Here is a 25932-nt window from a genome sequence, read left to right as displayed (position 1 = left end):
TCGGCTGCGTTCGTGCGGCCCGGGAGCGGCGGCGCTCTGAGTCGCGGCTTCACCGCCACGGCGCCACGTTGTGCGTACGGCAACAGCCCGCTGCTGCCACGGCCCCGCTGCGGGATGGGGACCGCGGTGTCGGCGGGCAGCGGGGCCGCCGGGCCGCTAGAGGGCGGCATCGGTACCGCCGCGCCCCGCCCGGCCCTTCCGGCAGCGCGGCGCTGAGTCAGGTCGGTGGCGGCGGCATGCGGGCCTGGGCGGCCGCGCTGTGCTGCGCGCTGTGCTGCGTCCTGGCGCGGGGCTCCGAGGACATCGTGGTGGGATGCGGCGGCTTCGTCAAGTCCGACGTGGAGATCAACTACTCCCTCATCGAGGTGGGCGCCGTCGCCGCCCCTCTCGCGGCGCCGCACCGCGGGACTCCGCGCACCGCCGGGTGCAGCGCTGCCTCCCGCCGCCCCTTTCCCTCCCGAGCTGCGGCCGTGCGGCCCGGCGGGCTGACGGCACCACGGGCCCCGTGCCCGGCTGCCGCTTGCTGGGGTGGCTCGCTCGAGGCGGTTCTCAGTTAAGCGCTCGCTGATTTCCCCCGAGCCCGGAGCTGGGCTCTGTGCCGCGGTTCCCCTGGCGGTCCTGCAGTAAACCTTCGCCCCGTTACTCCGTTGCCCTGGGGGGACCTGCACCCTCTGCTGTGTAAAAACACTCGCTTGGAGAATCCCTGCTTCCGCTTTTGGTCACGTTTCTTAAAATCTGTCTCTTTTTTTCTTATAGATTAAGTTGTACACAAAGCATGGTACTCTCAAATACCAGACAGACTGTGCTCCAAACAACGGGTATTTCATGATTCCCCTCTATGATAAGGTAAGAAACCAAAATACTGCAGTGTCCTCCTTGCAGCAGAGCACGAGCTGCTGCCGTCAGAACAGCACGCATCACAAAGCATTTGGATCAGTACATAATTTTGTTATGCTTGGATCCAACTTCCCTTCCTTTGTTTTTTTGTTTGTAATACAATTATTCTATTTCTCAGTGGTGTTATGGTGAGGAAGCTTCAGCTGTGTGGTGCTTGTAGCTGTAGGAATGCTAAAAAAAAAGTATAGATCCTGGCAGTGTGAGTATGGATAAAGCCTTCAGTTATCTGCCAGTAGCAACAACAACATCTCTGCTGTATCTGTTTCGATATGACTGAAGTGAAAATAACTCGAATGGCTAATTGCTGATATTAGAAATGACTTAAGCATTAAAATAAAGAAATCGAAAGGTTAGAGTGTGGCATGATCTTGGTGTTTATTTAGACTGGAAAAATATTTACTTTCAAATTAGATACAAGCTGCCCTCGAGTGATCTGGGTGTTTTGCTCTTGTAAAGAATTGGTTAGCTTGTGGTTTGGAAATAAATCCGCTGCAAATCTGAGGACGGTAGACACATCTTATCCCATTCGTTTCATTCTTAGGTCTCAGAGCCTTTTAATGGCTGAACTTCAGAACCCATGTGGTGTCTGCTGATTTAAAGAGGATCTCTGTGTAGATTAATGCCTTTTCGGCACAGAACTTTTAGTAGGATTGGAATTTTGTTATCTCATATTTGGGCAGAACTTCTGAATAGAACCACCCACTGGAAACACTAAAGGCAGATTTAGAGTTCATCTATGGAGGCAGGTGGAGAGATTTGAACACTTTCTAACACTGAACTGCTTGATCCAGGTTTGCTGTAGATGCAGTATAAATGTGATGCTGCTTAATTCTTGCTCTTAGCTGTCAGGATACAAGCTCAACATTGCAGACTGTCTGGGTAGATTCTGCTGCTTCTTTGAACACAGCATAATACTAGGTGGAAGGAGAGGAGAATGGGGTTCTTGAGTCTTGTATTACTCTGTGCAGCATTGTGCTTGTAATCTGACTTTTTTTTTTCATTCTTCAGTTAAATTGAATCAGGTCAGTGAAGACTGTTACTGCTTTTTTTAAAATTATTTTTAGGGGGATTTCATTCTTAAAATTGAGCCTCCTCTGGGATGGAGTTTTGGTAAGTGTTCATATCTCTTCTTATAATAGGACACTGTATTTGCAGTGTGGGACTACTGCTAGCTTGCAGTTGGCAGAGAAAATCACGTGTTGTGTAAAAGACAGAAAAGACAGAAAATTGGTTTTAATAAATATACTGACTGTACAGTAGAAAAATAGAGCTGTAAGGCAGACACTGACAAAGTAACATGTGAACTGATAAGAAATAATGTGTGTTTTTCATAAAAATGTCTTTAATGAGAGGGGGAAGGATTTTCAATATCAGAATTTATGGATAGTTAACTTGGCTAAGATAAGGCTTCCAGAGCACGACTGGTGCACGAGAGCTAGTGCCTTTCTGGAAGAGTTTTGTAAAGCTGAAACAGAGTATCTCTGTGATTCCTTTGTTGCTAACTGCCATGCTGTTTCATTGTTTTTCCCCTCCAGAACCGACCAGTGTAGACATCCATGTAGATGGCATTAATGACATTTGCACAAAGGGAGGCGATATTAACTTTGTGTTCACAGGGTTTTCTGTGAATGGAAAGGTTAGACTCCTTTATGTTTATTTATTCCATCTTATGTTAATTCTACCTTCAGAAAAACATTCTACTTTACCTCTGCTAGTTATTTTTATCCACTTGTGTGCTGTTTTCTCTTCGTTTTGGCAGGTTCTCAGCAAAGGTCAGTCGTTAGGTCCTGCTGGAGTCCAGGTTGTACTGAGAAATGCTGGCAGTGATGTAAACTTACAAGCAACTATTACCCAACCTGGAGGAAAGTGAGTGTGGAAATATGCATGCGTGCATGCCTCATCTGTTTGTTTACAAGATTCTTTCTGTTCTACCATATTGATTGGAATTATAGAAGTTCTGAAACACACAAAGAATATGAATTGCTTTTCTGTAAATAGGTGTTAATGACTCTTCAGCAGCATCACCTTTTTCTTGCTTTACAGGTTTGCTTTCTTTAAAGTGCTTCCTGGCGAATATGAAATCTTAGCATCTCATCCCACCTGGATGTTGAAAGAGGTTAGAGCCTAAAAAAGTTCTGATGGACATGTTTACTGAGAGTGTGTTGTTTAGACTTTGTCTTGATCAGCTCTGTGAGCAAGTTTGTGTGAGTGGACTAGGTTAATGCAATTTTCCTAAATTTAGCTGAGGCTGGCAAGAAACTGCCTTGTGCAGACCTCATCTGGAGCTAGTGGAGCCAGCTCTGGGAGGACTGGTTATGAGCTCCTGCTTTATGTATTCTAACCCTGTACGTTCTGTTACACCAGGTGCTTCAATCCTTTCCTCAGTTTGTTTGCTTTCTGGGCTTTAAAGTCCTGACCGATTCCTAAATCAGTGAAACAGTAAAAACATGCAAAACAGCTTCAGCATCCTTCTGTTTTGAATAGCTGGTGGATTCGCTTTGAGTACTGCTATTCTTGGTTCTTCTATTTCTGTTATTGAATACTTAGCTTCTGTTTGTCATTTAGTGCTGTGAACGAGATTTAATATCCAGTTCTGATGCAAGTGTACGTGCTTTGGTGTTTCAGTCAAACACAGTGGTACGAGTGACCAGTTCTAATGCTTATGCCGCCAGCCCTCTGATTGTTGCTGGCTACAACGTGTCTGGGTCAGTAAGGAGTGATGGAGAACCAATGAAAGGGGTCATGTTCCTGCTTTTCTCCTCCTCAGTGACCAAAGAGGTAATGGTGTTTCAGAAACCTTTTCAGGACAAGTCTGGAGATAAGTGGAAAGCTAAATAGCTTTGTGTACTCATAGTACCCTGCTACTTACCTCTGTTCATCTTGAGCTTGGCTTATAAAAGACATAAACTGCACAACCTTTCCAGCTACGTGTTTTGTATTTATTTGTTTTCATTTTGTAACAAGGCCCTTGTAATACAATATTTGTGTATGTGCTCACTTTTCGGCTGACTTGAATAGAATTAGATGTAACACAATAGCTTTCTGTTTAAAAGTTGGCAACCTTGAAGCTTAAGATCTTTGTATTTTTCAGACACAAGAAATTAGAAGTTTATTTTAACTTCAACTCTTTTGATCTCTTTCCATTATTGTTTACAAGTGATCGGGTTTCCCAGCGCTCAGGTTGTTCAGGGGCATAGAAAACTAAGACTTGAGCTGATGCAGGCAACAAATGCAAAATATAATGTGGTTCTCAGCATGTTAGAGCTCTGTGTATTCACTGTGGGTCAGCAAGGTAAAGGGCTACACTTCTAAGACAATATTTTTCGACTTGTATGTTTTTGCACATTGAATGTTGTTTGGTGAATATGTTCCCTCATGAGAATTACAATCTACTATTGTGAAAGATAAGCTTCTGGAAAAAGACTGAAATTATTGCCAAACAAACTTTGAATTTCACTGTGCAGGAGCTGAAATGCTGTAATTTTCCTTCAACATAAGGTCTCAATCACTTTTTGCACTGGTGATATGAAATCAAAGATCAATAGCTTCTGTTGCCACCTTCAAAGTGTGTTATTTATGAAAAGACTGCGGAACATTTGGTGGTGTACTGTGGTTTAATATACAGAGTAGAGATCTGTTCTGTAACAGAACTGTCTTTTATCCTCAGAGCTGAAGTCAGTTGATGTTAAGACATGTTGTGCAGTTCTAAGGTACTAGGGGGTGTTGAGTCTCCCAGTTTTCTGTCCTTGTTATCATGAAGTTAGTTATTGGTTGATTTTTCTCTTTCACATATACAAGAATTGTAAGCTGTGCTGTCAAACTGTCTTTAAAATGGCTTTTGTATTTCCCATCCTTCATTCTCAGAATACCATTTTGAGTCGTACATGTCCCCAAATTATTTTCTGTGTTCTCTCATTTATTGTCACAGGATGTTGTGGGCTGCAATATTTCTCCTGTGGATGGATTCCAGTCACGAGATGAGTCTCTCTCCTATTTGTGTAATGTTGTATCAAAAGAAGATGGATCTTTCAGCTTTCTTTCCCTTCCAAGTGGAAAATACACTGTGGTATGTTTGTTTATTCATTGAGTTGTTAACTTTTGCTTTCTAAGCTAGCTTATGTATAATTTTATAGGTACTCAGAATTAGTTGGAAATACTTTTAATTGGTTCAAATAATTGGAGAAGGAGAATCCAACCTAAAGCATTTGACAGGGAGGTAAATTGCTGTGTTAGAACTCTGTGGTGTGATTTCTGAGAAAGGAGCTTGGTTACAAATTACCTGAATACATTGACTACTCAGAGAACCACCCCTAGGGACTGATGGAAGGCTGAAAGCTTCAGCTAGCTTTGGCTACCACACATCCTTTAAGTTCCCTGTTTTCTTTTTGTCCATTCTCTTAATTTATGTCCAGGAAGCATGAGAGCATTGTTGTATGTCTGATGCCTACAGTGATGGTCTTGCAATCTCAACCTGTTTGATCCAGAGGTGGGATCCAAGCTTGTCTCTTTCCTTTAATTCTCTAGTAATCATGTATTCTCTTAGATTAAACTCTCTGTAAGCTCTCACACAAGTACCATGTACCTTCTGAGTGGAGGGTTATTATTCTGGTTTTTCATAGTCTTATATGTATCCATCAGACATTCTTGAAATATTGCCTTTATTTCTGTCTCTGTTACTCTGAGTTATTTTTCCAGCAGGTTTGCAGCCCATTTGGCCACAGAGGTGTCTGTTAGTGATAAGGATGTGGAAAATGGTAAAGGAAAGGAGTTCTGATATCATGGCTTCCTAGGAGTCAAAGCGATGTGTTCTCCTTTCAGATACCATTCTACAGAGGAGAAAGAATTACCTTTGATGTTGCGCCATCTAGATTGGACTTCTTTGTAGAACATGACAGCTTACAAATTGAGGTAAGAGAAGTAAGAGGTTTGTGCCATTCATTCCTGTAAAAGTGTAACTGATGTTAACAGAAAGCAGATGGGCTCTGGAAAAACTTCTTTGTAAGAAGCTTAAAGAGATTTGTTACATGCAACCTCTTGCCAGGCAGGTAGACGACATTATCTGGCATTATCTTTATTTCCTGTGCTCGTTCCCTTTCGCTAGGAAGAAACAAAATAGGGAAAAGCTGTCTACTGTGTTCACTTTCCTGTCTGTGTTGCAAACAGGCAGTAATCTTTCCAGTTGATTAAATTTACTCATTCACATTTTCATTTCTTCAAGAAAGACTTGGAAATTTGTGTGTCTTGCAGAATTTCTTGAGCAACGTCATTATGATGTATGATTTGAGCCTTCTGAACGGTACTATACAGTTGACTTGAGAATTGGTTCTTTCTCTTAGTGGGACAGTAAGCCTTGAGTTAGATGCATACTTTCATTGTGATTATCCTGGTGATTTTTTTTTTTTTTCCTAAATCTGGAAATTAATTTCTCTTACATGTGTGAGGTGAATAGCAGTTCATGTTGATTGCTGTAGACATGTGAATGCTTTTGCTGGCTAAAGATTAATGTTAATTTTCTTTCCCATTTCAGCCTGTTTTCCATGTGATGGGTTTCTCTGTCACAGGCAGAGTGTTGAATGGTCCTGAAGGAGAAGGAGTTGCTGATGCCATTGTGACACTAAACAATCAGATTAAAGGTATGCAGTGATCTTGGTCTGTGTTGCAACAGGGAAGTCTTTAATAAGCTCAAGTACAGGAGTAGTAGGGTATGCTACTACTGAATTAAATCTTCATGACAGTATACTACTTTTTTCATAATTTATTTGTAATATTACAGTGGTTTTCATACAGTTGAGTAATTTTGTATATTTTCTGGCTTAGATGAGAGTATTAGCTGTTTGTTTGTTCTGTAGTAGAGAATTTCATATGATTTCCTTTGAACATTGGCCAAATTAGAAGTGTTGCTTTGCTATATAGAAATGAAGATTCGCCTCTTAAGAAACATAATATTATTTCATTGTTGTGCAATTTAAATTAAAAGTAATCTAAAGCAGTGAATGCCCTTCAGTGCTTTTGACACGCAAAGATAGACAGTGAAAACGTGCTGTGCTTTTTTAACTCTTCACTTTATTGTTCCAGTAAAAACAAAAGCTGATGGATCTTTCCGTCTTGAGAACATAACAACAGGAACATACACAATTCATGCCAGAAAGGAGCATCTTTTCTTTGATACTATCACAGTGAAGATCGCACCAAATACACCTCAGCTAGCAGACATCATTGCAACAGGGTAAGTGCCACTGTCATGAAAATGTAAATTGATACATGGACAGCATCTTCAGAGGGAGTAGTCCTTTCTCACATCATGCCTGATCTGGTGTACTGTTATTTGTTGGGAGTTAAATTTTACTCAAGAAATTTAAGAGAAATAGAACAGCATAAGTGCAAAATTATGTTTTATCCACAATGCTTTGCTCAGTGCTGTTTAAGCCTTGGAGACTGCCCTTTTTATAATCTCTTCTTTGCAGGCAAAGGCTCTACAACATGAGAGTATTGAGCAATTGCAGAACTGTACATGAACCAAAAAAAGGAGAGTTTTGTTGTCACTGGTACTGCACTTCAGATAACTTCCTCTTGTTTGAGAGTTTTTAACTGTCTAATACAGTGCTGTACCAAACCTCTTTCAGGAGAACTGATTCCCATTCATGGAGTAGTTCCTCGAGATAACAAAGTTTGCTTATCAAGGAAATTTTCAAGCAAGTGTTTTTTGAGTTTTTTCAGATCGTTGTATATATTCTGATAGTTGGCGTTTATTTTAAAGGTTCAGTGTGTGTGGCCAGATCTCAGTAACTCGTTTACCTGACGCAGTCAAACAGATCAATAAATATAAGGTAACCATGGTGCCTCAAGACAAGGACAAAGCATCAACAGTTACAACAGAAACTGACCCTCATGGAGCATTTTGTTTTAAAGCAAAATCTGGTGCATACAGTGTTAAGGTAAGAGTGAACTTCTGTTTCTTCACTGTCAGACTGTTAAGAGGTTTTAGAAGATTTAAATCTGTAATTTCTAAAATATGAGAAGCTGATTGTGGATTTTGTTGGCCCTTTTCTCCTGTTTGCGCTATTTGAATTATGACAGGCTTTTTTTTTTTAAATAAGCAGAAATTCTCATGGAGCTTTCCCTTTATACTTGTGAAAAGGACTTCAGCCCATTGAGATTGACTAGTTTTCTCTCCCTCCTCTGTGATGTCCCTTAGATAGCTCCTTATCTTCATATATTTTCCTGTAAATTAAATGTGATGTGTGCCTTTTTCAGGTTAATGGTTCCTGAGATTACAGGTCACTGCAGAACTGTGGCACAACAGTGAACCTTGCATTGTAGAGGACAGTGCAGGCTGAGAGATAGGAAGTGCACAGTTACGAGGTTTCTAACTGTCCTAGATAAATGAAATAGCCTAATGTGGAAACTGGTGTAGATAGATCTCAAAGTAGAAACTCATCCAGACTTTTGAAACTTTTGTATCATTTTCAGCTCAGACTTACTGCAATTTTTTGGAGGAATTTTGATAACTGTATTTTGGAGGCTGGTTTTGCTGCAACTTATGTTTAAATACCCATTTTCTAATTTCTGATAAGTCAATTGAACTCAGCAGAGTTGGGTGTATTTAGTTTTAAAAGCTGGTGATGTGCTGATGACCTATGCTCTACAGGTAATTATTCCGGAGGCTGAGACCAGAGCAGGATTGGCTTTGAAACCCAAAGTGTTCCCTGTTACTGTTACAGACAGACCGGTCATGGATGTGACCTTCTCTCAGTTTTTGGCATCAGTTTCGGGGAAGATCTCTTGTTTAGGTAAGGCAGTTTTGAAAATGAAATGGAAATGGAGAACTTCAGCACTGCCTGTGTGAATCAGTACTGTTTAAATCCACTTGCTTTAAAACCACTTGTTGTGGTCAAGCCCCATCGACAGATAAGTAAGTTAACTTCTAGTACATAGATGGAAACAAGTCTTTTATCAAGAGACCTTACAGCCTAGGAAGTGTGTTTGGAATGAAGTTATGAACCTGTTTTTAATACTTGCTAGCAATAAGTTCTGACTTATTTTCCCCAGAAGACAGTAAGTTCTGGCAGGAAATGCTCCTGGCAGATGCATGGCATGTTGTCCAACAGCGTCAGAAGTATTGGAAGTGAAAAATACGTGCAAAGAAAATACAGTGCCTGTAAAATGGAGGATAGGGGTGTGACCAGAAACTAGCAATCTCTGTCCTCTTAATGTTTTCTCCTTACTTTAGTCAAATGTTCCTCTCTTCTCTTGTCCTTGAGCACCCACTGATTGCAGCAGATGATGATTAGAATTTAACTCTTGTCATTTTTACCCCTTCTTTTTTGTCTCTGAGTTCTCTCAGATGTTTCTGGGCGCTGCCCTCTGCTGTGTGAGGTAGACCCAGGAATTTAGTGCTGGCTTCTGGTTATTACTTGTCGTTTAATAGAAGAGTATGATTAACAAGCTTAGGCTTACTGAAGAATGCAGCAAAGCACTAGTAAGGAGATGCTTAGGAAATAAGCTCAGTAGCTTGAATTGGAAATACACTCTGTTGTAAAAAGAGTAATTGTTTTAATCTTAGTACACGTGAAGCTTCCTTGGAGTTGGGGGATTTGGAGGAAAGCTGGCAAGGCAGGGTGCTCTCATTTTCTGATGTCCTTTCTGTGCAGATGCTTGTGGTGATTTGGTGGTGATGTTACAGTCTGTGAGCCGCCAGGGTGAGAAACGTAACCTCCAGCTCTCTGGAAGTACAGACTCAGTAGCCTTCACATTTGAAAATGTGCTACCTGGCAAATACAAAGGTAGGATAACAGGGAATTGCTGGAAGTCTTACCTTGCTCTCTAAATCTGTGTTAGTCTGTATACTTTGGGTATCACGTGCCCAGTGGGGAGTTAGTGTCAAACATGATAAAGTTGGGAAAAATGCTGTATGCCCATGCATCAGGTTTTCTTAATATTGTCTGTTTAGCCATTTTTTTGGTGCTGATATTTATTTTTTATCTGACTTTGAAGATTATCGCCTGGGAAGTCAGTGTGATAGGGGCTTTTTACACCACAAAACCAGTTTTTATTCAATTTTACATTACAAAAACTTTCTGTGGTGTGTATTCCAGTAAGCATTATACATGAAGACTGGTGCTGGAAGAATAAATCTCTGGAGGTGGAAATCATGGAAGAAGATGTTTCAGGAGTAGAATTCAGGCAGACTGGATATATGCTGAGGTGTTCCCTTTCTCATGCAATTACACTGGTATGTGTATAACAAACATCCTCATGTTTTTTCATTAACATGTGTATGTAGGTTGGATTGCACTTGAAATCAAAGCTTTCTTGTGTCTGTAGGTGATCTTGTAGCACAAGAGCTCTAATGCTGAATGTGCTCTGAGATTTGTCTCTTAGATTTGGTGAAATGGTATTCTGCTGTTGTTTGCTATAAGAGAGAAGCATTAATGTACCGTTAGGCAAAAACTATTTTCATTTTGTTGTTCAGTAGCAGCTAATAGTGAATTGTGTTGTGGCTTCACAGGAATTTTACCAGGATGGGAACGGACCAGAGAATGTTGGTGTTTATAACTTGTCTAAAGGAGTTAATAGATTCTGTCTTTCAAAGCCAGGTAACAGCTATAAAATATTACTTGAATAAAGAAAAACAACCGTTCAATCAAAGCTACTGCTAATTCCAACAGTCTGTTGTGGCTTCTGAGGTTTCAGCATATAAATTCTCTATTTTTGTTCTTTTTGAGTAGATGAGAGGCATTGGTCTTGGACCAACTGAGAGCACGTTAAAATAATCTTGTTGGATTCTGTAATTGGAACATAATTGATCAATAGAAGTTTCATTTCAATACAGGATTCCTGAAGGGTAGCTATTGATGGTGCCACAGGTTAATTTATAGCAAGAAAAAATTATGTTTTAATGGTTTGCATTTTTTTCACTTTGAATATTTTAGTGCTGATTGCTTACTACTGCTCATTAACAGAACAGTTAACCAATGCATTTGGTTTTGATTCTATTTTTAGCTTTGTGTAGCTCATCTTTAAAGTCTATGGTTTCATTCACAATTCAGTAATGGAGTTTCAGTGGTGGCTCTTTAATCCAAGGCCATCAGCTGTGAAATTACAATAGATTGCTTCTGACTTTGGTTTGTTATATTTGTAACTGTTTTTATGTGCCTCTTTGTTGATGTGCCACGTTTTGTATCAGTGTATATTAGAAAGATAACAGCTTCCAGTAGTGAGCCGTAACTGAAGAGATAAATTAATGTACTGTGGTCAAACTTTGCAATTCTTTCTGTACCTAAGGTCATATGTAGTCTTCAGAATTCAGGCAACTCAGTAAGCTTTATTTCTTTATTTGTGTATCAGTGGATCATTCTTTGCTTAATGCTTACAGGTGTGTACGAAGTAACCCCGCGTTCCTGCCACCAGTTTGAACATGAGTATTACACTTATGACACGTAAGAGCAGAATCTGCTTTCAATCATACACCTCTCAGTATGCTTTCATAAAGCTTCTTTCTGCTGCAGCTACTTTCTTTCAGTAATTCAGGATGAGTTGCTGTGACTGGCTCTAACCAATAGAAGGAAGCCTTAGCAAAATGTATCAGGCGTGTTTTCTTGCCCTTTAAAAAAGAAAATTATGACTAAAGATAGGCTTTAAAGATGCTTTTGCTGCTTCAAATGGATGTTTCATTCTGCCTTCTGTCTGTCTTTAATGCTTTTTTGCTTTGTAACAAAGGAGAGATACTTCAGTGAAAAATGTTGATGGCTTGTAAGGGTTGAAATGCAAAAGATGGCATACTATGTTTACTAGAAAGCACGTATCACTTGTACATCCCTGCTACCAGCAACTATCTGTGGTGATGCTGCTCACCTCTGCTTTGCAGGCTGAATAGTTATACACCCTAATTACCAGTGGGCAGTGCGGATCTTCCCAAGTCAGCCATGTTTTATTGTGTATGTCCAGGTTGTGATTTGGCAATGTGCTTAATGGCTTTGCTCCTATAAACAGGCTTTCTGCTCCCTGGCTGCTTCTAATTCCTTAATAGGAAACAAATTCAGCATTAAAATACGATTCTTTTCTGCTCTTACTGAATAGAAAGTACTTCAAAGAGGGGTCTGCTAAATGTCAGCCAGCACAAACTGAATACATGGGTTGAAAGAGGAACCCTTTCTGCAGTAAAGTACCATTAGACCTGGGGCATTTTTTATGAACCACTCGCAGTATTGTTAACTTGTGAATGTTTCTCTGATGTGTATAGAGATTGTACATATGGATTCAATCAAATCCACATCAGCTTGAGAGGAGATGGGAAGCACAAAGGAAGGAAGATATTTGGCCAGTGCCATGCAGTAGTTGGGGTTTCACATCTGCAAAATTGCCACTTTTGCCATATTGATGCCATCCCAGTAGCGCTACAGCTTTGTTGTGTAATTTATATATTGTGTTTTATAAAGATCTTTCTGCTTATGGGTGGGAGTACAAAATCAGCTAAATAACACCCGATTATTTTCTTTAGGAGGAAACCTTAAGTTCATCTCTTTGTTGCTTTGATTTACAGGTCCTCTCCTAGTATACTGACACTCACTGCTGTTCGACACCATGTCCTTGGCACGATTGTAACAGATAAACTGATGGATGTGACTATTACCATTAAGTAAGAACAAAGAAATAATGTGGCTGTAAAAATAGGAGGAAAGACATCCCTCTCATAAAGTTTTATTCTGGTTTTAATACCCCAGTGGCTACTTTTAAGGGAATGGCACCCTACACTGGACTGCAGGAGGTTTTTATGCTAAGCTGTTCTTTGAGTTCTTTGTAGACAGATAAATAATCATCAGCCCTCGTTTTGTACGTTGTGACTTGATTTCAGTATAGCTCCTTCCCACTTGTATGTCATGGTAAAAAGAAATGATTTTCTGAGTGATTATGCATTTTAATGAACCAAAATTTCTGAATTCAGAAGGTATTATTTTTGTTTGCTCTGAACTGCTAGCACCAGGACTGTTTTTTTCTTAGTTTATTACCTCAGAATAAGAATCTGCTGCTTTAGAGCATTGTTATTGATGTGAAGAGAGCTATAAGAGGAAAAGTATGCTGAGTGATTACAGACTAATGTGCCAGTTTATGTTTAGCTGAACAGACAGCTCACTGGGAAGCACTGATTTGTGAATAGCTTTAATTGTGTGAGGTGCCAGATCTGCCTGAAAATGGGTGATAACAATGAGTGTTTTAATGCTCTCCTGATGTTCAGTCCCTCTGGACTAGAGGGTCTCAAACTTAGAGTGTAGAAAACATCTTTGTGGAGAAACAGATTTCCTCAACAGCCCTTCACTGAGTCCCTGAGTTTAATGAGCTCACAACTGCAACTGCTGGGCAACTACAGCAGCCAGAAAAGAAGCTCTGAGACAGAAGAGAGCCATTAGAATTTTAAAACTATTTAGCAAGAGGGTGAATATTATACCGATAATCCAGGCTGGTGGGGTTTTTCTGAGACTGTTGGGGACTGTGGAGGCAGCTCAGTTACCACTGGCTGTTCCAGCCTATATGAAGCTTTTCAGCTGAAGTCTGTTTTGTGAAATGCTGTCGGCGTAAAGGGAATAGTTCTAGATTTCAAAGCAAGGCACTTGTTTTTAAGTCTGTGCTTGCATGCTAGATTTAGAGCAGTGATGTCTTTAATTTCAGTTAATCAGCAGCTGCAGAGAAAGGGTTTAAAGTCTTAATGAAACTCAATGCGTTAAAGCAGTTGTATATATTTATCTCAAAAAAGGAAAACTAGGAGGTAGGTTAGTACTGAAGCAGGAGACGGAATTATCCTGATAATATAAAGCGGTCTTAGGAAAAAATATTGGTAATCATTTCATTTCACAACTTGTAGAGAAATTTGCAATATTTGGAATCAGTTTTTCGGTCTATTGTAGACAAGACAGGAGATAAGGTACCAAAGGATGGTTGGAGACTAGAAGAAATTGCTAGGAATGACAACAGTGTAACAATATCCATTGTTCTGAGTTGGCTTCAAGAATGGGGATGAGATAAGCTTATCTAGCAATCTCTTTGGTAGACAGTGATAAGACAGCTGGATGGTTGAAAGGTGTAGGGCAGATAGGTTGGAACTCAGTGCTTTTCCTGGGAATTGCCAACTGTTCAAAGTATTTGCTTGTTACAGGAGTTTTTTTCTTCTTGTGTACTCTATATCTGAGAGGTATGGTCTGAGGGAAGGTTTCTAGTACTGAAAAATAGAAATACCAGTCTTCTTGTTGATTTTGTATAACGTCTTTTCTGCATTTAGCCCGTTCTCAGTTTTGAAATTCTGGCCTCATGGGTGATGACTTTGGTAAAGGTACTCTTGCAAACTGTTCCTTTGGCTTAAGAATTTGCCACTTGCTCTAACTTGTCACTGCAGCAGAGCTGGGGTATGTTTCTTGAGATTCTACTTATGGAAAACTAAATTAAGCTTAAGTTAGTGTGCTGGATTCTGCAAAATGGTTGAGTTGTAGCTGCATTTGTTTAGTTATTTATTTTACGCTGGCTGTGCATTTGGGTGCTGAGATGTGGCAGAGGGAAGGAGACAGCAGGGCTGTAACTTCTTGAATGATTATAGCATGATGTGGCAGAATATGTGAATATAATGTGTTACAAATAGGTCCTTTCCAACTAGACCTGGTACATTACCAGTAGCTCCTATGGTCAAGCAGTAATTGATTGTTAGCAATGTGAAAGTTTTATTTATGCTTGGAATAAAGAGTAGAATTGAAAGGAATAACTTAAAAAAAAAAAAAAAAAATCTGGGTTGTGTCTGCTGTGTTGTAAAGGCTCTAATTAACATATAAAACAGTATCTTTTCCCTTTGTATGAAATGAGCTTATTTTGTTATCTTTGCTATGTTTTCAGGTCATCTATTGACAGTGAACCTGCCTTAGTTTTAGGGCCATTGAAATCTGTGCAGGAGTTACGCAGGGAGCAGCAGCTGGCAGAAATTGAGACCCGCCGACAGGAGAGAGAAAAGAAGGGCCAAGAAGAGGAGGGAACAAAGCCACCAGTGCAGGAGATGGTGGAGGAACTTCAAGGACCATTTTTATATGAATTTTCATACTGGGCAAGGTATTACCAAGCTCTGATGGGAAGGGTGTTTTCCAACAGACAAAATACTGATCTATTCCACATAGGAAAGAGCTGTTCTGTGGGTATTTGTTCTGGCTGTTAGCAAAATGAAAACTAATAGCACGTTGTAAGAATTTTGCTTATATTATTGCTCGTATTTTCCCCTTAGTGTATTTAGAAGTGTTCTGAGGTCTGTATGCAGTGCTGTCCTATGTGAGAGACACTGATTTCGTTTTCTTCTAATGCTGTCTTGTTTTTGTAGATCTGGTGAGAAAATTACCGTGACACCGTCTTCAAAAGAGCTTCTTTTCTACCCACCTTATGTGGAAACAGTTGTTAGTGGAGGTAAATATAAATACAATTTCTGGATATTACAGCAGATTCTCAGAATTACTTGTATTACACTTATTGAGAAAAATAGCTCTCCAGGTGCTAGGTGTATTTTGAGTATGATAATCAGTTGAGGTTCCTGTCAGTGTTTCTTTTGTATTACGTTGGACCAATAAAAGTAGCTAAAAACAAACAAACAAAAACAAAACAAAACAAAAAACAAAAAACCACAAGAAACAAATACTTCACCCCAAACAAAAAAAAACAAGCAAAAGCCCTCACACTTCTAAAATTGTGAGAGCTACCAGCAATCAGTTGTGCTGCCTGTTGCATCAGTGTCCATCTTGCCCTAGGATTCCTAAATGAATGTCCTTTATTTGAAGTGGCTAGGAAACATGAGGTACCTTTTATGTGCTTTTTTGTTGTGCACAGTCTAACTACATAATGTAAAAAAAAAAAAATTTACATGTCACTAAACATGGCATATGTTGACCTCTGTTTGATCTCAGAAAATTTTGTTGCTGTTGGAATGGTTTCCACATGGCTGCAGTGCATGGTGTGTTATGAACCTACAGAGCACTTAGCAAATCCAGATTTTTTATGCTAATCACGTGCTTATAGCTTTGGAACTCAGTTTCTGAATTTGGTGAATGTTTGGATATTTTAAGATGTGACAAGGAGCCACATATTATGTGGGTTGATCTCTTACTCCAGGGCAAAAGAACTTCAACTGACTCTTCAGAAGTAGTAAAACTCTTGCTGTAAGATGTAATATTGAGTGTATTCTTGACTTGTTTGTTTTGAATTCCCTTTGCAATGACCAAGAGAGCTGTCCTGGAAAGCTGATAGAGATTCATGGGAAAGCAGGCTTATTTATGGAAGGGCGGATTCATCCTGAATTGGAAGGTGTTGAGATTGTCATTGGTGAAAAGGGAGCACCTTCCCCTCTCATCACAGTCTTCACTGATGACAAAGGTGCTTACAGGTAATTAGCAGATCTGTTTTGATGTTTTGGATTCTTTTGTTTAAGTGCCATAGTGACTTGACAACACACCTGTGTGATATTCAAATGCTTCTTTTGAAGTGAACGTTTCTTTTCTTATATTTTGAAGTGTTGGGCCACTCCACAGTGACTTGGAATATACAGTTACTGCCCAGAAAGAAGGATTTGTTTTGACTGCAGTAGAAGGAACGGTTGGTGACTTCAAAGCTTTTGCTCTTGCTGGTGTGACATTTGAGGTAAGCACATCTAAACACTTAAGTTTCTGAATGGTGTTTTGTTAAAGCTAGACAGGCAAAGATGTTGGCCCACGTGTCCCAGGGAAACGCAAACAAGTATGTGATGTGAATCAGGTAACTTTATCATAATGGAAACAAATATCAGTGATTTAGTTGCTGCACATATTTTATGGAGTAAAAATAAGAGCTAGCAATCCAAAAGACTGGAAAATTTGCTTTTGCAGAACTTGACAACCTTCTCTTGTATCTCAAGGGGATTTTTTCTTGTACAGCCTGGTCCAGCTGGTACCTGGTTTTAGTCTTGGGGATACTTTGTTCTGGCCCCTACCATGTCCTGTGAATTGTTGGAGAGTGGCTGTTCTGGTGTGTTTGGTACATGTGCCTGCTCAGATCCTGAGAGCAGAAGTTTCTGTAGCCCTGCAGCGTGGCACTGCAGATGTGGCTAGTATACTCTCAGAGGCTTCTGAGTTGAGCATCTTTTCATGAGAGAATGCTATCTTAACTTATAGCTAGGCTTTTGTTAAAACAGATTAAATCCGAGGATGACCAGGCTCTTGCTGGAGTACTCTTGTCTCTCAGTGGAGGGGTGTTCCGATCCAACCTCCTCACACAGGATAATGGCATGCTGACCTTTTCCAATCTGGTAAGTTAAAATTGATCTGAAAGTGGTTGTATGTGTGGTGCTGTGTAACTTTGCCCTCCAAAACAGGGATGTAATCAGTGCTCCTCAGTGACAGGAAGATATATGAAATCATAACTCATACTGAGAGATATAGGTTTCACTAGCACTTAAAATGTTAGCTAGTGGAAGATGTGAAATCTAAGCTGGAGAAAGTTTTGTCCCCAACATGCAATAGATGATGTTGATTGATCTCATTTAGAAACTTGCAGTCTGTAAACACGATCACCAGCAAACTGGCTTGGTTCATTTTAGTCTCTAGAGGAAACAAAAGTAATAAGTTTACTGATCTGCACATTTGTGTAAACATGACTGAATAGTTTCCTTCCAAACTTCCTTCTCTCCTGGTCACTTTCCTTTCCTTGCAGTCTTGTGATAAAGTATTAGTCATAGTTCTTTCCCTTTTCAGGCTTTATTTTCTGGTAGAGCTCCACCAGTTTGTTGTCTGATATGTTCCCTGTTTTTCACTACTCATGTTTTCCAGCCAGTTTAACCTATGGCTGGAACGGAGAAGGTTAGCTCTGTAGGGATCTCAAAGAGAAAAATAACTGTTTGGAGCTGGTGAATTGTTGTGTCCCTATCAATAAACAGCTTGTTTTATGCATCTTTGCAGAGTCCAGGGCAGTATTATTTTAAACCCATGATGAAAGAATTTCGCTTTGAACCATCATCTCAAATGATTGAAGTGGAGGAAGGACAGAATCTTAAAATTCGGATAACTGGTTACAGAACAGCTTACAGGTTAGTGGAGATGATAAACTGTGCAAAATGCTATGTACTGTATCAGGATGCATTATGCAAAATATGTTTTTTCTTCTGATATAAGTTTGCTCTGAAGGCTTGGAGGTACTTTTGAAAGCACAATTTAAATATTGTGCTGCTTGAAAGTACTGTTTCTAGCCTTCTTTTCATGCATGTGGATATACTAGCTAAGCCCACAACAGAACTGTAAGGAAAAACATTGCTAAGAAGGTACTGTGTCATTGGCACTGCAAGTGGCTTGTGCTACCTTCAGTGGAAGAGATTTGTTCTGGGGGCTGTGTAGCACTCCAGGTATCTGATGTAAGGGTCCTCCCTTTCCCTGCCCTCTGGGGTAACTTACTTTTCTTTGAAGGGTTGGGAACTTGGATTCCTTAAGCTGTCCTCTGAACTGCAGCTAATTTAAATGCTTTGAAACAGTTTTAGGTTTAGTATATGTTACAAATTCTGCTTTTGCATGCTATGCTAAATAATATGAAGTACTTTTCTCATGAGTTAAAACAATGATGTCTTAAAAATACACATTAAAACAGCATTTGCACATAATTAGCAATTGTTTCTACCTCTAGCTGTTATGGCACGGTTTCTTCATTAAATGGAGAGCCTGAGCAAGGCGTCTCAGTAGAAGCTGTGGGGCAGGAAAGGTGTAACATCTATGGAGAAGATACAGTAACTGATGAAGAGGGCAAGTTCCGGCTTCGTGGCCTTCTGGTAAGGATCAGAAGCTTTCTCTCATTTACATTTATGTTAGTGTGTTAATGGAACAATAGAATGTGTTTTATGAATTAGATTTTTGTCTTTGAGACTCTTTTTGTTAGGACAGGCTGTGAGTGATGATACATTCTTGTAGAACATTTTCATAGTGCAAATCTGGGCAACTTTCTGACTGCCTTCATATGAACTGAACAGCTCCCATGGTGTGACACATGAATGTGTCTCACCAGTGTTCAAGCACAAGCACAGGTGATATAGCAGGGAAATCTCATCTCTTTAGCTTTTCATGTAAAAATTCTGCAGCAAGTGTATCTTAGAGGTCTATTGGGTGTATGTATCTTGTTGACTACATAGCATATGTGTGAAGTGAGCTGTTCTGTGGGAAAAACAGCAACTAAATTTCTGGAAGTGAACACACTTAAAGGAGTTAGTGAGTTAAATTATCTGTTTCGGATAAGAAAACTTGTGGAATGTTAGAAGATTCACTTAATGTCTTCTAAAATTAAAGTACATGCTGTTTAGTGTTAAGACTTATCATCTGAATGTTGCTCGTAGCCAGGCTGTGTGTATCACGTGCAACTCAAAGCTGAAGGCAATGATCATATTGAAAGAGCTTTACCACAGCACCGGGCAATTGAGGTAATTATTATTTTTTTTTAAATTTTGTGGTATCAATTACATTTAAAATGCATCTGTGTAGGCATTAAATCGACAGCAGTGTATTTGAATGCATTCTGTTTAGTCAAGTGCTTTCAGCAAGTTAGCTCCTATTGTGTCAGCACCATAGCTTAGAATTGCAATAAGGCTCAACCAGTAAACAAGTGAAAAGGATTCTTTTACAGCACAAAACCTATGTGTTAAGAAATAAGAGAATAAATATGCAGCTTACTTTTCAGTGTTCTTTTATGATGTGGGACAGAGTAATGATAATTTGAGATTGCCATAAATTGTTGTATTATCTTATCTTCATATTCAATTATGGATCAATAAATAAAACTTACTGTGGTTTCTTTGGTCCAAATCTTGCAGTCTCAATGCAGATGAAATTGTCATCCAGACTAGCAAATCTTTATAAAATGTAATAATAACTTTGAATTTAGGACCGATGAGATCTTGTTAAATAGTCCTCCGTCCTTACAGACTCAAACTACTCACCTATCTCTTGACACCTGGCAGAGGTTAATTAACCTTAGTTAATTAGTTAGTTGCCTAGAGCTTTTCGGTGGAAGATAGTCGTTATTTGAACTCAGATTCATGCCTGACCAAGATGCCTTCTTTTGCAGCAGAACAGGCAGAATTCTTTCAAGTCCTTAGTCTCTTGCTAAGAGTGGTTGCTGCTTGGAAACAGAAGTGAATAGCAACACAAGTTTTCAGAAAATCCAGTGAGAGCTGTAGGCAGTAGATTGTAATAATAGTATTGTAACTGGCTTGCCATTTTCTTAAGACAGAAAAGCATTTAAAAGAAACCTGCTCTGGTTCTTTCTTTGTCTGCAAAAACGTGTTGTGTGTTGCAGGTTGGGAACAGCGACATTGATGATGTTAATATTATAGCGTTTCGGCAAATTAATCAGTTTGATTTAAGTGGAAATGTGATTACGTCTTCTGAGTATTTGTCCACGTTATGTGTAAGTTCAAGCCTGTGATCTCTATCAAGTGCATTTGCCATTGATTTCCCAATGTTTTTTTTTGCAGGGTCACTAGAAATCATTCAATAGTCTTATCTGAGTATGATGCAATCCTCCTTTAATTATGCTCATTTCTGAGCAAACTGTGTTTTCTCAGTATTTCAGGCTTACTTTGTGCCTTGAGATGTCCTTACTTCATGAAGTAAGGACAGAGAAATTGAAACTCAACAAAATGAGCTTACCAGAGAAATTAGAAACAATCTCCAGCTGCAAATTCCTGTGAAACTGTCGAGATTATTTAAAAGAATTACTATATTCTCTTTATTGCACAGCACAGACTATGTCTAATACATCTAGATATGGGAACATATCGTTCTTCCCTAATGGTATTTTAATTGTATTTTAAAAGTCCCTTTCTGTGATTTTTCACATAATATGTTAGGACAAACCCAGATGTTCATACTTAACATCCTTCTATTTACACAACCCATGATGAATTTTGAAGTACTTTTATCATGTAGGAGTATGGGCTGTTCTAGTGCAGTCTCAGAAATACCTCTTGTGATCTCTTCTTTCCCTCAAAGGTGAAGCTCTATAAAAGTGAAAATCTTGACAACCCAATTCATACAGTCAACTTAGGCCAATCCCTTTTCTTCCACTTCCCTCCACTGCTCCGAGATGGAGAGGTAAGAATATTTCTGAATAATTGGTTTAATTAGCTTAGTTATTTTTCTCCTAAGCACACTGAAGTATTATTTCTGGTTTGCCTGTGGTACTGTATCCATGCTGGTGGTGACTTGGGTTCAGAGCATGTGAAGCCTATTAAACTGACTTTTGCCTTTGAATCTAATTTTGCCTCAGATTGTTACTGGTACTGTAGACCTGAGTTTATTTTATACCCACAGAATTACGTGGTGCTCCTGGATTCTACACTGTCTAAGTCACAGTATGACTACATCTTGCCTCAAGTTTCCTTCACTTCCATTGGATATCATAAGCACATTACATTGGTCTTTAGTCCCACCGTAAGTACAAAATAGGTAAACATTCATTTCAGATGTTGAGCTTGAGAGCCATATCTGAGTAGTGTAGCCTGCATATACCTTGTGATCTTGGCCTAACTTTCTATTAATGTAAATATAAAGAGGTTTATGAGAGATGTTTACTGCCACATTAACTTGGTAATTTGTTTTTGGCCATGTTTAAGGCATCGATCATCGAAGAGTGATGTAATGACCTGGTATATTATGGGAGGCATATAGGGAGTTCAGAATGGAGTTGTAGCCTTGACACTAACTGAAAGGATGCGGTAACTGGGGGCTGAAGACAAGATTGTGGCTGGGATTCCCTTTAAAAACTTTTTTAGAGGAAAAAAGCATCAGCAAGCCTAATTGAAAGTTTTCCGTTCTTGGAGCCTAAAGCAGATGGATTCTCTGACTAATGTCAAGAGAAATCTTATCCTGTAAGAGAGAGAAATGTCTTTCTGCACCTTCGGAGCTGAATAGTGCAGTCATGTAGGGAAGTGTTTGTCCTGTAATACTTAAATGATCTATTTATTTTCTGCATCACTGCATGTTCAGTGAAACATGAGGTGAAATAGCAGTTAATAACGAAGGATGCAAATGTGCCTGAAAGGTATTGTGCTAGTTTGGCTGCTGTGGTGTTATCAATGGGATCAGAGAGTTTTAGACAGCTTGTGATCTAGGCAAAATGCACAAAAGGTTGACTGTAAAGTGGAGACTGACCATTGGTGAATTAGCTTTAAAAAACAACAACAAACCCCAAGAAGAAATTAGCAGATGAATGGGTCTGATCTGATTGAAAATTAAAAGTTGAGTAAATCTTTGGTGCTTGAAAGGAAACCAGATGAGAAGGACTGGATGTTCTACATGGTTCTTTTGCTAAAATTAGTTAAAGTTGAGAAAATTCCTAGTCAAAATAATTGTTAAAAAATAATAAAATGCATCATACATACTATTTTCAGAGAAAGCTACCTGAGCAAGATATTGCCCAAGGATCTTACATTGCATTGCCACTGACGCTGCTTCTGTTGTTAGCTGGCTACAACCACGATAAGGTAGGGCATGTTTTTTGTTCTATCCAGGTATTATTGTCTGTTGGTACCCATGAATACTTTGTACTGTGTTAAGTGAAGTTGCATTCTGGTGGATATCCGGGCAGAGATGCAGTCAGCAGTTGCCTTAAGTGACGTATGTGTAGCTCAGCTTTTGGACGCTTACCTTGGGAAAACTATGGTGGGAAATTGTGCTCCTCTGTTATTTCTCAATTTCTTATTTGATGGCTCTGGAAAATAAAAACCAAACAAACAATGACAACAACAACAAAGAAAAACCCACAACACAATACAGTGTCTTTTAAATTCATGTAGCTAGAGTCAGTGATAACTGAACTGAACAAAATAAATATTTTATTGACTTCAGGAACAGTCAGACTGAAAAAACTCTTGCAAGTCATTGAGCCTGATTTCTTTGGCTTTATGCCCTCAGTATAAAACTCTTGGGAGGAATATAAGGAACTACCATGTTACCCTTCTTATTTGTTGGCAAACTGTTCTTTCAAGCTTTCTCTGATAGGCCTGGATTGTTGTTTTGATGATAAGAGGGGAAAAAAACCTGTGCAATGTGATTTCTTTTCAAATTTGAATATACTGCACAGAACATGAGTTTCTCTAGGATTTTTCAGTGGCACTGAAAGTGCCATGGAGATTAGTGACCTGTCCAGACTCAGAACTCAAATCCTAGTCTTAGATAAGTGACTGCAAGAAAAACAATTAGGGATGATTTTTGGTTTTGATTATCAGAAGTTTCAGTAAGTTTGGCTTGCTTCCTTTCCAAAGAATTGCTGCCATTTTCTGACATCTTTTTAGATGTTTTGGATGTTCTATTTATGCAATGGATTCTATTTGTTTGGGAGTGTATCATTCTGAAGAACACTACTGTGCAGACCTTACGAGCCATCATAATTACAAACTGTTTCCCCTTTTTGTTGGCCCAGCTTATTCCCTTATTGCTGCAGCTGACGACTCGACTGCAAGGGGTCCGTGCTCTTGGACAGGCAGGTTCTGACACAGGTGGCCCAGAGGATGCGAAGAGACAGACAAAAAAACAGAAGACAAGACGGACGTGAGGTGAAAGGAGTGATTGCATAAAGTGACACTCCATCAAACTGAATTCTGGGGAAGCAAAACTAAAATGCATTTTTGAGAAATGTGTGATCTTCACATTTTTGTCATTGCTACCTGAGCGTGATTTGTCACACTAGCTCCATTTTGGTTGTAAATTTTTTATGGAGTTTATAGGTTTACTTATTATAAAGTAATGAAATGAATGCATCTGTTGTTACTGTGAGTACATCTCCCATACTTGAAGACAGTTCATGAATTCTTTTTCTCTTCAGTGGAATGGGCTGTGTTGTCTACATTAATGATTTGTAAAAGCAGTGGTAATAAACTGCCAATTTCACTCTGTCTCTATATTTTGGGAATATTTTTCCTTGCCTTTCAAAATACCCACTTTACTCCAGAGAAGCAGCACAGAGGGATTTTGCTAAATCAGTGCTACTTGAAACAACAAAGTTCTAGAAGACACGCGTGAACTGATGAATGATGTCCTTGGCACTTCCAATTCAGCAGCTCGATTGAAGAGTCTGTTATCTACACAGCTGTGATTTCAGTTCTTATCCAATAAATACTTGATTTTAATCAAAGATAACATATTTGCCCAATGAAGACAAATCGTTAATGTCATGTAAGATTGGTTGATAATGTCAGGTAAGTTCTGCTGATCCTAGTGCAAAAGCAGTGTTTAAATTTCAAGTTCATGTACAGTGTGATCTCTTTAGACCTCCAGTGTTCCTGAAGTGGTGACAGCTAGTTAGCTAGTTGCACTGCTCTTTCCAAAGTTGGACTGTGTTGTGATACTTGTCTGTATATCTGTCTCATCTTGTGCTCAGGCAGTGTGTGATGTATTTGCCAGTTGTTGATGGATTATTTTCTTTTTTTCCCCAATTATTTTAAGAAGTGTTAGCTTTTGGAAACCTTCAACATGCACAGTCCCAATAATGTAGACTGAAATAAATAATAGCCTGCTTCTTATAGGCCATCTTTTGATTCTTGTTTGAAACAGACAGTTAGACATACACAGTTTAAATGTTAATGGGGCTTTTTATTGACAAATAGTATAAAGGTTAATAGAGCTTTTGAAAGATGAACATAAATGCCTACAAATATTGCAAAGACATTGGTACTGCCAGTGAGTGGCAATGTTTCTCTTTTATAGTACTTGAAATAAAGTCCCTTTATGTTTAAATGTTGAAGCTTACAAATGCTACTTTAGAAATCTGGATATAAAAACTGCTTTAGTTTGGTCCTAAATATTAAAAGTTCATTTACTGATTCTTTTACTTGAACTGGCATTTATACAATGCAATCTGTCTGAGGGAAACTTTAGCAAGATCATAATAAAAATGAAGAATGTCAAAAAAAGCATGTGTGTATAAAGCTTGAGATGAAGCTTTAACAAACTGTCGTGCTCTCAGCTTAATGACCTCAAATTTTATGGTTTGCTATGATGAAGTATGTAGGGAAAACAAACATAGTGTTGGAGGCCTTGTATTAAAAATGTACAATTTTTATATCTTTATTTTAGATTGGTGAGCATTGATAAGGGAATTGCTACTTGGGGGAGTTGTGTGAGGAATGAATGATCATTTAATCTGACTTGAAGGACTACCAGATATTCTGACCTCTGAACTGTGGGACTTGATTTGACATTAAACATTGGAAATGCTGTTAATAAAAAGGCACTGATGCTTGCTAATTTGTTGACAGAAGCTATTTGGTTTGTGACATCCATTTTCCCCTTGCTAGCTAAGGATCTCAGGATAAGATCTGGTAAACAGTTCTTATAGCCTCTGACAGCAGTAGTGAGTTGGAGGAAGCAAAATGTGTCTCAGTGTTGAATACAGAAATGGGTTTGTGTCAGACTTCTTTGTGAAGCAGGATTCCTAGTAATTTTATCCTGATACTGATCTATCCAGAAAAAACTGTATATGCCTATCTTCCACATTGGCCAGAAAGGTCAAGGGCAGCTGGAGTTGAGGACTGCCTGCTGTGCTCCTCTCAGGTGAGTGTTGGGGTATTTATATTAATACAGAGACTACGTGTAAAATGGGACTAGCATTTAGATGTTGACTCTTACAAGGAAACACTTGAGGCTCAGTGCTTTGCATACTTTTCCGGAGGCACAAAAGTAAAAGAATAGTGAATTCATTTCCATGGTGAGCTGAATGTGGACAAATGTCTGATTCTTTTGGAAATGAGAGTAAGGCCTTCTGGATAAAGGTGACATTGCGTGTTACCTGCTTTTCTTTTGAAAGCAACAAATGTTATTGGCTGACGTATCAGTGAGAACTTAAGAATGCTGTTTCTTAAGGATGAAATGGACTATTGGTACAGAATTTTACAGTTTCTGAGCTTAATTTCTAAAGCATTATTTTCTTTATGCCTGTCAGATGAAGTCAGATTTTGAGAACAAATATTTTTGCTGCATAAGCAACAGTGTTGTTAAATAAAGATGCTACCAT

At 39.1% G+C, this 25932-nt stretch overlaps 1 protein-coding gene across 1 annotated transcript; it reads left to right on the top strand.

Moving 5' to 3' along the window:
* The first annotated feature begins 92 nt into the window (after positions 1–92).
* LOC116237624 (BOS complex subunit NOMO1) lies at positions 93–25166 on the top strand. The gene is made up of 31 exons (XM_031606928.2): positions 93–365; positions 757–846; positions 1962–2007; positions 2433–2533; positions 2657–2763; positions 2941–3013; positions 3523–3675; positions 4826–4963; positions 5716–5805; positions 6425–6530; positions 6973–7123; positions 7655–7832; positions 8546–8687; positions 9549–9680; positions 9993–10129; positions 10406–10493; positions 11273–11336; positions 12440–12535; positions 14773–14982; positions 15245–15327; positions 16138–16297; positions 16425–16551; positions 17081–17194; positions 17844–17971; positions 18559–18700; positions 19259–19342; positions 20218–20328; positions 20913–21014; positions 21234–21353; positions 22313–22405; positions 23344–25166. Exons 1-31 carry the CDS (start codon positions 237–239, stop codon positions 23473–23475), a joined length of 3627 nt encoding a protein of 1208 aa, XP_031462788.1. The 5' UTR covers positions 93–236; the 3' UTR covers positions 23476–25166.
* Positions 25167–25932: the final 766 nt, after the last annotated feature.

The sequence above is a fragment of the Phasianus colchicus genome, chromosome 16, assembly GCF_987193195.1.
Source record: "Phasianus colchicus chromosome 16, bPhaCol1.hap1.1, whole genome shotgun sequence".
NCBI lineage: Eukaryota > Metazoa > Chordata > Aves > Galliformes > Phasianidae > Phasianus > Phasianus colchicus.
This window is presented reverse-complemented; position numbering and strand designations above follow the sequence as displayed.